This window comes from Venturia canescens, chromosome 9, assembly GCF_019457755.1.
Source record: "Venturia canescens isolate UGA chromosome 9, ASM1945775v1, whole genome shotgun sequence".
Classification (NCBI taxonomy): domain Eukaryota; kingdom Metazoa; phylum Arthropoda; class Insecta; order Hymenoptera; family Ichneumonidae; genus Venturia; species Venturia canescens.
The window spans coordinates 2,861,873-2,877,792 of record NC_057429.1 but is presented as its reverse complement, the minus strand read 5'-3'; the positions used below and the strand labels follow the sequence as shown (position 1 = coordinate 2,877,792).

The 15,920-nt window shown below is 34.4% G+C and overlaps 1 protein-coding gene across 2 annotated transcripts in view; it reads left to right on the top strand.

The window, feature by feature from the left end:
* The window catches only part of LOC122416455 (RUN domain-containing protein 1), a 580,344-nt gene that overhangs the window by 315,678 nt on the left and 248,746 nt on the right, over positions 1 to 15,920 (top strand). For both annotated transcript variants that reach the window (XM_043429436.1, XM_043429435.1), the window contains 2 exons: positions 3,424 to 3,518; positions 3,601 to 4,359. In XM_043429436.1, coding sequence (XP_043285371.1) covers positions 3,424 to 3,518; positions 3,601 to 4,359 — 854 coding nt within the window. The remainder of the gene's footprint in view (positions 1 to 3,423; positions 3,519 to 3,600; positions 4,360 to 15,920) is intronic.

The window sequence follows — 15,920 nt, the reverse complement described above, 5'->3', positions numbered from 1 at the left end:
GCAGTGAAATCAGTAAATATTAAAACTTCAAAAAGTGAAAAAGGCACGCCAAATATTAAAAGGTCGCGACCGTAGTTTTGAATGATTTTCTATTTTTGATTTGTGAATAAAAAATATGAAAAATTTATTAACTATGAAAAAATATGAGATCTATTGTAACATATACATTGAATGAATTACGTTTTCTGTACGAATTCAGAATTTTGGAAATAAAAAAAAAAAATACATCATTTTCCAACGTAGCCAAGTACAGTGAATGAATTAAGGTTCCTGTGGAATACATTCGTGTACACTTTGTAAGATTCCTTTTGCGCCTTAAATTTTCGCGCGTTTCACGGAGCATCGATCCGGGGATTGGACCAACCTCTTCACGAATCTTCGGCCTCCCCACTTATCAAGGTTCGATGAGAGATCTTCCGAAAAGCGGTGAGGCTCGCTCTCTTGCTCCGGGACCGTCGAACGGGAAGCCTCGTGGCGAAGGAAGGAGTCTGTGATCAACTAATTGCCTGGATTCGTTCTCAATTGGGTGCGGCCGCCCCGATTTTAAAAGACAATCATCCCGAAGGCATTTTCGACCAAATTACGACTGCCCGCCAGCATTTCCCCAGTTCCCGGAGTACAGAGCCAACGAGGGATCAAACGAGTGAACAGATAAGTCCTCGAATCAATTTTTCTCCGAATATCATCGGCGTCGCCCGTCGTGTCCACGGCGGTCGTCTTCGTGACTTTTATATGAGTGAGTGTGTATGTCTGAGTGGGAGCGTGGAATGTATGCGTGAAAAAGTGTGTGCTCACAAAATTGTCCCTGTATTACAATTTATATCTGATATCTGAGTCCGGCTTCACAATTTTTCAATGATAATAAATTTCCTGGGCTCTGGAAACTTGAAAATCAATCTTATTTTAGTGTGTCATTTTGACTCCTTTATCTGGATACCACATGCAAATGTGAATGTTACAACTTTTAGCCCTAATCACTCACTTCTTCAGGAAAATTTTCCAGCAAGCGTCACAGAGCAACCAAGGTTTCTAGAATGTCTCTGCAATTATTAAGAAATTATCATCCGCTTTTATGCTAGCTCAGGTTATAAACTTAAAACATTTTACACAATATGATGCAAGAACCTTTTATAAAGAAAAGCGCAAATACGTGTACAAGTGCATGCATTGTATCTGTGCGATGTACTGCACAAATTCATTTTCAACATTACACACAAGCTGGTGTGCATGGTTTTCAAATGGAAGCTCGGCGAAGGTATGTCTCATCCGACCATATATTTGGAGAAAACTTGAATATCCACTAATGTAATTGTTTTTCAATTTGCCATCCCTTTTCCATCCAACTATTTTATTGAGATCCGGCGCTGTGTACATAAAGAAAAATATCCATTCTCGACTAGTTCGACTGATAAATTCATTACTCCAAATGCTTCCTATTCAACGCGTTTTTTTTCTCAAATCAATCTTTACACAGCTTACTCCTTTTTCATCCATTTCAGTACTTGTGTAATTCATCCAATCATCTACCCATTTGGTAAAAAAATGAGTGTATGGACAAACGAGTGAAAGTGACGCGTGGATAAATTAGAATGCGTATGTGCATGACAGAATGGCTGTATCTATCTGTACAAGATTAAGGCAAATATAGGGATTAATTCGTTTCATTTCTTTATTCGTTCGTTTAATTGTTCAATTTTATCCATAAATTTCACCCATCTATGATCTTTACCAAATCATTATATAACAGGGCCTCTCTTATTTTATTGGGGGATCGGGTTTTTCACAATCGTTCATACAATACTACTTAATTATTGTTTTCATAGTAAATTTGAACAATTGTCTTTTCCCGAGCTTCCGATTGAAAACCATGCATGCCAAGTTTGTGTGTAATATTGACAATGAATTTGTGCAGTACATCGCACAGATACAATGCATGCACTTGTACACGTATTTGCGCTTTTCTTTATAAAAGGTTCTTGCATCATATTGTGTAAAATGTTTTAAGTTTATAACCTGAGCTAGCATAAAAGCGGATGATAATTTCTTAATAATTGCAGAATCATTCTAGAAACCTTTGTTGTTCTGTGACGCTTGCTGGAAAATTTTCCTGAAGAAGTTAGTGATTAGGGTTAAAAGTGTACACGAATGTATTCCACAGGAACCTTAATTCATTTACTGTACTTGGCTACGTTAGAAAATAATCTAATTTTTTTTTTATTTCCAAAATTCTGAATTCCTACAGGAAACGTAATTCATTCACTGTATATGTTACAATAGATCTCATATTTTTTCATAGATAATAATTTTTTCATATTTTTTATTCACAATGCAAAAATAGAAAATCATTCAAAACTACGGTCGCGAACTTTTAATACTTGGTGTGCCTTTTTTACTTTTTGAAGTTTTATAGGTATATATTCATTCCGCTGGAACGGTACAGCGAGTGTCCTGACCACTCACAACTCATTATTTCTGTAGCCGGGATCCCGGGACCCGAGCTTCCATAGAAATGGGTTATAGCTGCCATCAAGAGGCCTTTGATGGTGTTCTGTACAGACACGGTAAATCCATGAATGTGTTAGTAACTTTTGCATAATCTTGAGCCTGTGCAAAGTTTTTTCTCAGCATTTACACTACTGATCGTATTGGTTTCATGCTCATTCGAAATGGATTTTGAAAATTAGTCTCCAAACCAATTTTTGCTTTCTAAAACATCTCCTGAACTCAGCAATTTTAGAAAATGACATGCCAGTTTTACCCCCACCACCGCGAATCGTTTTATTCAGAGAAAGTATACTCGGCGAGCCTCGGGCCAGCAGACGACAGAGCTGTCAATGCACTTGTCCCGAGACTCTATCGAATCTCTTGATGCTGTTCGTAATTTAGATCGAAACTTTTTCATGAATATTTTTTCCTGATTTAGATTTTTATTTTAATCGAATGTTTTTTCCTAATTTTTTTTTTATAGAATTTCATGTTTATTTTAGTGTATTTTCCGATTTATAAATTTTTTTCTCAATTGTTGTGTTGAAATAATTTTTAAGAGGGTTTATAATGTTTTTTATTAAATAAATTTTTTTATGATTAAAAATGAAAAATTTTTAATAGTTTTTTTTATGGGGTCTTTGTTTTATGGATGGAATTATGAGCAAATAAGGGATCATCAATGTACTTGTCCAAACCTTTTTTTCCCTAGGGGAAGTTTATGGTTTTAAAAGCACTTCTGGAAATTATTCGTGGATAGTGTTTATACTTCGATCGACTGCAAAAAAACAAATTTCTTAGAGCTACTCGGGTATGAACTCTAGACAATTCAGAGCTGAATAGAGCTCTGTTATTCTCGGGAAAATGATTATATTCCTCATTTATCAGATATAGGCATAAAATGTATTACACAACAAGAATGAATTTTTTTGATTTCAGATCATTTAAAAGAGAAATTGAATTTCAACGTGGATGACATGTGCAAGTTACCTGAAGATGATCTACGATGGCAAGTTGACCACGCTATAAATCAGGTAATTGATCTCCCAAATTTCATATGAAATTTGTTTAGTGTTCAAACTTTTTATAAAAATGACTAGTGGTTTTTTTTTTCAGATTGTCAGTCCGTTAAAAATGAAAGAGCAACTCGTTTCTCAATTGAAGACACAAATAATCGATTTAGAACGTTTCATTGACTATCTTCAAGGTGAAGTCAGTTCAGAAACGCTAGCCTGCAGCTGTTCCTGCCCCGTACATAAAACCAATTTACGACCTACATCGACCACGTTTAGTAAAGCGGAAATCCCTGAAACTGATGAGGAAAATCATGCAAGAACTTTGCATACGGTCAGAAAAGTGGTGTCATTGCTGCATATGTTTGTAATGTCGCAGCTCGGTTGTGGCAGTAGCCATGTACGACGATCTTTCCAAAAGAATTCTGTTTATAATTGGCGTGACTTACGCACACGACTAGATATTGCTGTGGAACACGTTTTAGAGGTGGTCGCTGACACCAATTGTTGTGACCACAGCCACAATGAAAACGAACGCGTTTATACATCTGGTTCTGAGTCCACTCGTGTTCCATCAATATCTGCAGTTACGGTTGCGGTCCGGAATCATCTGACAGTGTGCATCCGCAACTTGATGCAACACGGTATAGTACCGGACATGAAAACGACGTCGATATTACCATTTGTCGGCTGTTTCCCTCTGAATAGGTCTTCATCATCATCTTCATTACATATATGGGAACTCATCATAAAATACTACGAGCTGAAGAACGGACAGCGTTACAATTCTAGTCCTGCACAAAAGTTATCACAAAGTTTCAATTTGAAACTTGTTACCGATCAGAACAAATCGACAAAGAAGGTAATTACATTAGTTATTGAAGATCAGGCTGTTACAGCAAAATAAGCTAGTGACATACGTGGCTTTCATCCTCGCAGGATCTCATAGAATTTAGGCTATTCATGCGATGAGTTAATATATTACTCTTTCGATCTGATAGAATGCGTCGAAGTGCGAAAGTAGATTAACTTTATTGCGTGAGTTTGGAAACTTGACCTATAGTTCATGGATGATACTGAGTTGAATGCTGTTGATTTTTTGCGATCAATCCGCAATATCAACGAAAAAAACCATGTGAGAATACTAATGTGTGTTCGCAGTGCTGTGTCTGAGAAGGGACGAATTATCAAGGACGAGTATTTAAGGGATTTAGGCCAAAAAACCTGATCTCCAACTCGATAAATTTACAAAAAGTTGACAATAAGTTTATTTAAGAAGTTACAAATTCGAGGTTTTATTGCCTCGAGACCTGTCGTTACAATTCTCGTCGAAGACTGTCGATTTTTGAGTTAATCGATAATTTTATAGATTTGGGGGTTTTCCCCTTCTCGTGCGGATATAGCCTAGATTTCCTTTTGGAAGTTTTGATGTTGACATCGAGAGTCGATCCGCTCGTTCGGGAACATCGATACTGCAACACAGCACGAATGCTGTAAAAAAACTAGAGACAAGTACATTTATGCCCTCTGGGAAGTCATCTGTAAAATCATGGAAATCAATGGTCGTAAGACTTTAAATCCAAGAAACAAAACGTTGTTAAATAAATGCAGAAGTTGCCGAGTACATCGCACTACGAACAAAAGAATTACAAAAGAAGAAAAATAGGACACAACAAATTACAACCACAAAGAATACAAAGACAAAACATTACAAAAACAAATTGCGACTAAAATAAATTAAGATCATAAAAATTTTAAATAAATTACCCACGGAAAAAAATTATATACCAAAAAATTGAAACAAAAAAAATTTGGCCGTTGTACTTGGCGTTTTTTATCTAGCTAATATTATCTAATTTACCTGTATCTTATACTCACAAATTCGAAAGTCGAGTAAAACGCCAAGTACAACGGCCAAATTTTTTTTGTTTCAATTTTTTGGTATATAATTTTTTTCCGTGGGTAATTTATTTAAAATTTTTATGATCTTAATTTATTTTAGTCGCAATTTGTTTTTGTAATGTTTTGTCTTTGTATTCTTTGTGGTTGTAATTTGTTGTTCCTATTTTTCTTCTTTTGTAATTCTTTTGTTCGTAGTGCGATGTACTCGGCAACTTCTGCATTTATTTAACAACGTTTTGTTTCTTGGATTTAAAGTCTTACGACCATTGATTTCCATGATTTTACAGATGATTTCCCAGAGGGCATAAATGTACTTGTCTCTAGTTTTTTTACAGCATTCGTTCTGTGTTGCAGGTTTATTTGACGGCTTTTTGTGTACTCGAAATCTGAAATTTTATGGGATACATTGAAAAATTGAAATAATGATCATAAAATTGAAACATCTGATCACCCAATAAAGCAGTTTATATATTCACCTACACCCATCTCTCTCTATATATTTATTTTGACATGCTGAAGCCGAATTCCAAAATACCGTGAAAATAGGTGAAAATTGCGAAAAATGGTCGTTGAGCAAAATTTTGTTGACCTAAATCTAGAATGTTTCTCGTGTTTTTCGAAAGTTCTGATAAACAAGGTTTCAGACAATATTTCGGATTTTTCGATTCTCACAAGTGACCCATGAATCTCATTGTCAGTATCCACTTATATATTTGAAGCCCCTGGCTCAAGGAATGTCTTGGTATGAATCAGTTGAGATTTCACACAATCTGGACAAGCGATGAGAATTTTTATTATGAGGTCCAAAAGCTTGGAATATTTCCATGAGGCACCCGAGACTTTGTAAAACCATGTTGACCAATTGATTTTGTTCTTCCGAACAGATGTACCAATATTGCGATCGTAGAAAATCACTCCGTATCGGTTTGAAGTTAAAAGTATTATTAGGAAATTGTGCACCCTTTCCACTGCAAAATCTATCGACGTCAAAAAATCGAATTGAAACTTGAATATTACTTCAGAAATCAATTGACTGTAGAATTTTAATTAAAATTGAACATGACGCTAAACGAGTTTATCAGTTGTGCAGTTTATATTCTGTTTTAGGATGTTTTATCAAAAGGTAATGATTAAAAATGATGAATACAACGTTTTTATCACTCCTTCTTTCGGATTAACAAAATGTTTGCCGGTTCGTTTGCCTGTTTTGCTTTTGAACCAGGCAAATTTCCGGGTCCCTTCCTATTATTGTACCGCGAAACAAGACTCTGCAAGACCGGAAACGAAAAAAAAACACGCATTAGTTTTGCTATGGCTGAATTTTCAAAAACCCAAGATTTCGCGGTGTCGAGGACGAAATGAACGGTGGTGTGAAAATAATATGTCAACTCGAGGAAAATACAAGAAATAATTCCCTGTCCGTCGAGTAAAGCTCGAATGACCGAGGAATGACCTTCCACAAGAAAAGCGAGTATAAAGTGTACGTAACAAGTTCTAATACTTTGGGAATCCATGAGCTTGGTTCGTTACGACAAAGTCTCCAAAACTTCTGTGTGAAATGAAAAATACCACCAAGCGGAACCATCTGACATTGCTCTGACTCGATAGCATACCATGAATAAATGACGAATGAGAAATAGTGAAGCTGCGACAAGCCTCTTCCACATTTATCAGCACTGGGGATCAAGGGACGCGGTAGCGGCTCGTATTGTTACAAGATTCTGCAATCGAAAACATGCAATTACTGTTTTACTTTGGAAAAACGTTTATCAGAAAATCTTTTAATCATAAATGACATTTCAAATGATTTGATTCCATCCAATAGTCGTAAGACTTTTAAAAGTTCTCTTTAAATTCAAGTCAATAATGAACATTTTTCTGCTTACTTGACAACCATAAACTACACGGCAGAACACACAGCACAGGCATTATTAACATTTTTTTATAGAAGTATCCAAAAGTCTGAGAATTTCAAAACCATTGTCACCAGCTTGTACGTATGCAATTACAATCGCAAGATCTCTATCATCATTTTCTTTTCAGACCACCAGAAATTTTCTCAATGCGTCGAGCCCTTGACTAGAATTAAACTTTCTTAGTGTTTTTCCATACAATGGGTTTGCTTCTTCGGTAGATATTTTTGTAGTCCTTGATCTTATTCGTCACTCCTATCTTGGGTTATTTTATTTATATTTTTCAATGGAATCTATCCAATTTTTGATAAAATAGCATAATGAAAATGATAATGATCATCTACAAATCTGATAATATTCAATTTTGGAGAGCTGATGAAAATTGTCGCCATGACAAAGATGCAGAGGCATGGATTTATTTATTTATTTAAATCTCCTTTAAAATGTAAAAGGATATTTAAAAACCAATTTCTCATGAATTATTGAATAAAATGTTTTCCATATGATATAACAAATGAAACGAAAATGGAATGTGTAGGGAATTGAAATCTGAGTATATAATCAAACAAATATCGTAGACGAATATAAATTCTTCATTTGTTATTAAATAAAATGTTTTCCATGAGAATTGAATAAAGAATCAAAAATGTAATGTGTTAAATTGAATTATTGTAAAAATAGATATATTCAACAAATATACCCATCTATAATATTCAATTCAATTCTACACATTTCCGTTTGGATTCAATATTTATATCATACACAATACATTTTATTTGAAAATTTATTCCGAACTAGGGTGCATTCCGTGCGATTAAGCGTGTGAATAGTTTTCTTGTAGCGCTGCAGCGCTACTTTTATTGCAACAGCGTCTTCAAGCCCACCAATCTTGAAGCAGTTCAATAAGAATAAACAGGAGTACAGGGGGATGGCTCCATAGTTTTCGATGTCCAGGTATATTTCTCTACGGCTTTCGATGGCGAGGTCAACGGCTCCATAGTTTTCGATATTTAGGTCGCTGTAGTTTATGGGGTCGAGAACAATCTCTCAATGATTACCATGTTAACACTGTTATTGTCATTGTTTTTCGATGTTTGAGAGGACGTTTCCATGTTTCATTATCTTTTTCATCTCGTATCATGTTTCATTAGGTTCCAGTATCTAGATTGACAGTTTCATGTTTATCAGTGTCCGGTGATATTTATTCACGATATTCTGGGTTCTTGAAATCTCCCCTGTTATTGAAGACCATGGAGTCTTCGATCAGGATATCGATAACCATGATGAAATATATCCAGACATCGCAAACCATTGAGTCATCGACCTCGACATCGAAAGCTACGGGGAAAATACCTAGACATCAAAAACTGTGGAGCCGTCGACCTGGACATCGAAAACTATAGAGCTATCGACCCAAACTTTGAAAACCATGGATCCATCAACCTAGACATCGCAAACCGTAGAGAAACATAGCTAGACATGGAAAATTATGGAACTGTCGACCGGGATAGCGAAAACTATGGAGAACTATACCTGGACATGAAAAACCATGGAGAAATATGCCTAGGCATCGAAAAACATGGAGAAGTATACCTAGACATTAAAAACTATAGCGCCGACGACCTGGATAACGGAAACAGTGGAAAAAAATATACCTAGACATTGAAAACCATGAAGAAATATATCTGGACATCGAAAACTATGGAGGCGCCGACTTAAATCTCGAAAACCTTGCAGTCGTCGACCTAGATATCGAAAACTATGGAGCCGTCGATCTGGACATCAAAAACCATGGAACCGTCGACCTAGACATAAAAAACCATGGAGCCTTCGACCTAGACATCGAAAACCATAGAGCTGTCGACCTAGACATCAAAAGCCGTTAAGAAATATACCTAGGGTCGAAATCTATGAAGCCGTCGATGTGAATGGCAACGACTATCATGAATCATACCTAGACATCGAAAACCATGAAGAAATATACCTAGACATCGAAAACTATGGAGAAATATACGTAGACATCGAAGACTATGGACAAATATACCTGGACATCGAAAACCATGAGGAAATATACCTAGACATCGGAAACTACGGACCCATCGACCTAGACATCGAAATTCTTGGAGCCGTCGACCTAGACATTGAGAATCGTGGAGAAATATACTTAGACATCGAAAACCATGGAGAAATATACCTAGACTTCGAAAATCTGGGAGAAATCTATCTAGACATCGAAAACCATGGAGCTGTCGACCTAGACTTCGAAAACCTGGGAGAAATCTATCTAGACATCGAAAACCATGGAGCCGTCGACCTAGAAATCGAAAACTATCAAGCCACCTACGAGAGATGGATTTTGCTTGTGCCCTTGGTGAAAAGGGGTCGAGATCGTTTCTCTACTGCGTATGCACCGACACATCATTCTAACCTCGTACGATGACGCGCGTAATTATTTTTTTCCTGCAAGTTTTGCTCATACAAAAAATAAAGAATGTACGAATGTACATTTGGCGCATTCTTCACTTAAATTCACTCCAATGCTTATCATCAACGATAAACACGAGTAAAAAAAAGCCCAATCCAACGATTTACTCGATAGCATCATACCTACTAAAAGAACATTAAACGATAGCATCACACCGACTAAAAGAACATTAAAAAAAAGATTCGGCCACAATACGTGACTCAGATTTCTTGGTAAAACGAACATGTGGTATCCTTTAATCTCTGAATGATTCGATAACATTTCGTGAAATTGACAGCTTAAATTTTGAATACAACGGGGAACTGTCACTTTCCAAATTTTTGAAGCATGAACAGATTCATGGAAATATATAGGTATACAATTTGTATTATGACACCAGAAAAAAATATATAGATATATAAAATGTATTATGGCACCAGATTTGTCACTAAAGAAAAAACAAATAAACATCAAAAATGTGTGCGAAAAAATGCAACATTTTTTGATGAAATTAAAAAATAAATAATTAATATCTTTTCAATGCGTTAAGCTACAGAGTTCGTAGAGGTCGCGATCGAAAGATAAAAAAAAATAAAAAATACGTCATCTTGCAGGATTCTTTGGAATACTGTAATTATTCAGTTATTAAAGAAATAAATTTTGAGTGTTATCGAAAACAGCTGAAAAACACTCTCGTTCCGGTAAAGACTCTCTGGAAGCGACTCGTCATACATAAATGTACTTGTCTCAGAGTCGCTACCGCGACTCTAGATGAATTGAAAAAGTTACCACTTGAGTTACGTGCAGCACTAAAATTTATGATACCAATCGAAGGGCAAGTAATTTATGAGTAACTCCAAATTTCAACATTATGGAATTGTTCTAAGAAGCTTTTAAATCCAAAAAAATCACATGCAAGCTAGTCATTTCTTACTCTATGGTGGCAAAGACTTATAAGAAAATCGATTCTTTTCAGACTTTCAGGAGCTTCTGATATTATTCACAATATTCGACGTCGATTGGATCGATACAAATTATGTTTAAATATGAGTTAAAAGTACTTGTGCGGCCCATCACTTTCCATTAAAATTGTTTATTCAAATAAAAATCAGGGCTTCTCTAGAACTGATCGAGCACAAATATTCATGCAGAGCGTATTTAGAGAGTTATCTTCAAGTAATATTCCCTTAATTGCACTAATTGAATAAGAATGGAAACGAATTGTCCTGTACTATACAAGGGATGTCATTGTGCATCGATAAATAAAAAACATTTTGCACATTAAATATGTTCAAGCTTCCAAAAATAACTCCCCAGTTGGTATTGGAATGACGGCAATTTTTACTTCTCACTTTTTCCAGCGAACGAATTTCATTCGGTATAACTAACCTATACTATTATTAAGAACATTAAACTAATAATAAATCGCATGTCAATAAATTTTTAACCGGATTCTGCCGTACAATTTCGTTTTTTTATGATTGATTTTTATTTGAATGAATAGTGATGGGCCGGACAAGTACTTTTAACTCATATTCAAACATAATTTGTATCGATCCAATCGACGTCGAATATTGTGAATAATATCAGAAGCTCCTGAAAGTCTGAAAAGAATCGATTTTCTTATAAGTCTTTGCCACCATAGAGTAAGAAATGACTAGCTTGCATGTGATTTTTTTGGATTTAAAAGCTTCTTAGAACAATTCCCTAATGTTGAAATTTGGAGTTACTCATAAATTACTTGACCTTCGATTGATATCATAAATTTTAGTGCTGCACGTAACTCAAGTGGTAACTTTTTCAATTCATTAGAAAATACTTGGCCTCGAATTGATATAATAAATTTTAATGCTGCACGTAAATTAGATGGAATTTTTTTCAATTAATTTAGCTGTTCAAATCAAATAAGAAGAATGAGGCATCGGTTTCCAAAATGATTTCAAGCGCGATTTTTCGGTTTTTTATTTTTTACTTGTTATTTGATTCTTTTGACACTTTAAAAAGTAGATACAGATTAGTTTTTTTTTACAGATAATGTTTTTTTCAAGATTTGTGAAAATTTTTTTGAATTGTTCTATATTTTTTTTTATAAAATCATTTTTTTGACAATTTAAAAAGAAAATATTTTTAAAGTTTTTTTCATGGATGGAATTATCAGCAAACGAGGGACCATCAATGTACTTGTCCCAACCTTTTTTTTCCTAGGTTGAATATAAACTGGAGAGTTATTTTGGAAGCTTGAACATATATATTATGTACAATTTGTTTCATTTATCGATGCAGAATAAAATCCCTTGTATATTGCGGAATAATTTGTTTCCGTTTTTTATTAAATTAGTGCAACTAAGTAAAAATTACTTGAAGATAATTCTCTCAATTCCCTCTGCATGAATACTTGTGACTTGTGAACCATCAATTCTAGACAAGCCCTGGTTTTTATTTGGATAAACAATTTAAACGGAAAGTGATCAGCCGGACAAGTACTTTTAACACTTATTTAAACATAATTTGTATCGATCCAATCGACGTTGAATTTTGTGAATAATACCAAAGGATCCTGAGAGTCTGAGAAAAATCGATTTTCTTATAAGTCTTTGCCACCATAGAGTAACGAATGACTAGCTTTCGTGTGATTTTTTTTAAATTTAAAAGCTTCTTAGAACAATTTAATAATGTCAAAATTTGGAGTTACTAATAAAATACTTGTCCACTGATTGATATCATAAATTTTAGTGCTGCACGTAACTCAAGTGGTTACTTTTTCCAATTCATTAGAAAATACTTGGCCTCGAATTGATATAATAAATTTTAATGCTGCACGTAAATTAGATGGAAATTTTTTCAATTGATTTATTAAAATATTTATTATAATAATATTTTATTTTTAATTAATATTAATAAATAAAATATATATTATATAATTATATACATATTTTATGCGCAAACCAGGAGCTGGCATTGCCCCCGCTGTGCGCCCATTCTCTGTCTCTCTCGCTCGGCGACGCAGAAGGAGAGGGGGTAGCCGCGTTCAGCGTAGTACGTGACGTAGAATGTGACAAAAGTAAGAAATCGTGCAAAGGACGTAAGTCCAAATGTAAACAAGCGTAACTTACGCCCCTCTGTCTGTAAGAAAATGAAAATCCCGAAATGATGGATTTTAAATCACTAACGTTACATATCTCAGGATCTACTGGACGGATTTACTTGCAACAAAGACCAATGGAAAGAGAAAAATCGAAAAAAAATCGTCACAAATTTTCAAGTTCTTTTATGAAATGGTTTATTTGTGAGAGCCATTTGAAAATTCTGTGACGTCATAAAACCGGCATATTCGCGTATATAAGAGTAGCGGCAGGGCTCGCGCTGGCTTTTCTTTTGCGCTGCAGTTTTTCCTTTTAATACTTGGCGTCGAGCCGCTATCGCGTCTCTTGATATATTTTGTTCACTACAGTTTAACATTACAGATTTACAATATTCGTAGTGCGGTGCAATAATTGCTTCATACATGGTTACCCTCGTTTGTATGCTCAAGAATCTTTTAATTCTATTCAAAAATCCTATTTTTTTACCAACTTTTTTTGCGATGTACCATGCATGTTTCCCCATTAACAAGTGTTCATCTATCATAACTCCGAGGTACTTTGTTTCTCTTACTTCCTGAATCCTCCCATTTCCTATATTAATGGCGCATTTATTTTTTATATTGAGTTTTCTCGGGTCATTTATTACCATAAAAACAGTTTTCTTTACGTTTACCTTTAGTGAGTTGCAGTATAACCATTGATCGAGCTTTCTTAGTCCTTCGTTTAAGATACTCCTGATATCTACAAGATTGTCACTACACACATACAACATTATATCATCGGCAAATAATTTACATTTACAATTACAACCATTCAACATTTTCGCTACATCATTTATGTACAAAAGAAAAAGGGTTGGTCCGAGTTTCGAGCCTTGTGGTACACTGAAATTCACTTCTAATGCATCTGAGAGTTCATTACCATATTGCACTTTTTGCGTTCTATTCTCTAAGTATGATTTCATCCATTTCAACGGTGTTCCACCTATTCCACATTTTTTAGCTTAATTATCATAACATTTCTGTTTATCGTTTCAAACGCTCTTTTGAAATCAATAAACACCACTCCAACTAATCTACTTTTACCTAAATTCATTCTCCATTCAATTAATGTGTCTTGCAATGCGGTTTCACATGAATGCCCTTTTCTAAAACCAGATTGTTCACTTATAATCGTCCTATTTTTATTTAGATGTACCAAAAGTTGTATTTTTACAATTTCCTCCAAGATGTTTTCATATATGGGAAGAGTGTTTATAGGTCTATATTCCTCTGCTTTTCGACTTCCACTAACTTTAGGTATGGGATGAATTACCGACATTTTCTATTTTTCAGGGACTTTTCCTTCCTGCATTGATCTATTTAACTTAAGATTTTATTAGCATTGCCTTTCCACACCATTTTTACCATTTCTGTGGTGATATCATTTTTTGATCCTTTTTTAACATTCAACTTATTTATTATTTTGTTTACTTGACTATATTCCACTTCTTCAAATTTTTCAAATTTAACTTCATGTCTTGCATCTTGTACGTGAACAGTGTTTTCTTCCACTATTTCCATTTGTATTTCATTTATTATTTCTTTTACGCTGTCCACAAAAAAACAGTTAAATTTATTGGCAATTATTTTGGGATCTGTGTACAACACTCCATTAAATTCTATTCCTCCCGATACTGTATCTTTTTTGCATTTTCCAATTATCTGTTTTAATGTTTTCCACATTTTATTAGGATTATTTTTTTCTTTGTCTATATTATTTTCATAATACATAATTTTATTTCTTCCTATCTCGCTGACAACTTCATTTCTCCTCTTTTTATACTCCTCCCATAGGTCTTGGCTTTTAACCATTATCGCCCGTTTGTATAAATTGTCCCTGACTCGACACATTTCCCTTATTTTTTTGTTTATCCAGGGTTTATCGTCCCATTTAGTTAATCTGATCTTCCTAACCCAAGGTGCTATTTCATCCATTGTTCTAAGTATATTTTCAATCTTTAAGTCTGCGAGTTCTGTTACACTTGTTACTGTTTTCTCATCTTCATTTAATTTATTCAATAATTTAGCGTTAAACTCATTTTCTTTAAAATTTGTATAGTCCCTCACATAAAATATCGTTCGCTCCCTTTCATTCTTTATATCCTTGTTTATGTCAACTTCAACAATACAATGGTCAGTCATTTTTGGTGTTTGGAGTACTTTGACTTGCACCGAAAAATTAGAAAATACTAAGTCAATTATTGTCTCAGAGCTATTTGTAATTCTAGTTGGTTTATTTACATATTGCTTTAGTCCCAGAGATAATAAATTATTTGAAAGTCTATTTACATAATGATTACTTTTACTGAAGTCCAGGTTAAAATCTCCCACTATAATTAAGTGTCCCATATCTATTATATTTTCACACTCTCTTATTATTAGATCAATAAATTGTCCATTGCTTGCACTCGGAGAATGATATACATTGCCAATTACATATCCTTCATATTTACCCTTCAACTGTATGACATTAATCCAAATATTTTGTTCTACGCTTCTTGTGCTTATTATTTTGTAGCTTATTCCTTTCCTGATTCACTACTCCACCTGTTCTATTGTTTGTCGTGTCTGTTCTTACCATTTCAAAGTTTTCAATACTTATTTCTATTTGTTCAATTTCACTAGTAACGTGTGTTTCTGTAAGACAGAGAATTTTTGGTTTCATTTCATTGCATAATTTTTCAATTTCGTCTTTATGTCTAATAAGTCCTTGCGCAATTAATGATAATATGAATTTTGAATTCTTTTTAATTCCTTTGGTATTTCTCATATATACGTCTGATTGCTATATTTCATTATATTGGATATTTCTGCTAGCCTTTTCTATTATTCTTTTGTATATCGGGCACCTATAGTCGGTCGCTTCATGCTCTATATCTGTTGCAATCACGTTGTATTTTCCACACATCCTGGTACAACTTACACATTTTCTAACTGTCTCTATACATTCTCTTGAGTCATGTTCTTTTCCACACTTTCTACAGCTTTTTTTATTTTTGCAGTCTTTCGCAACGTGATTA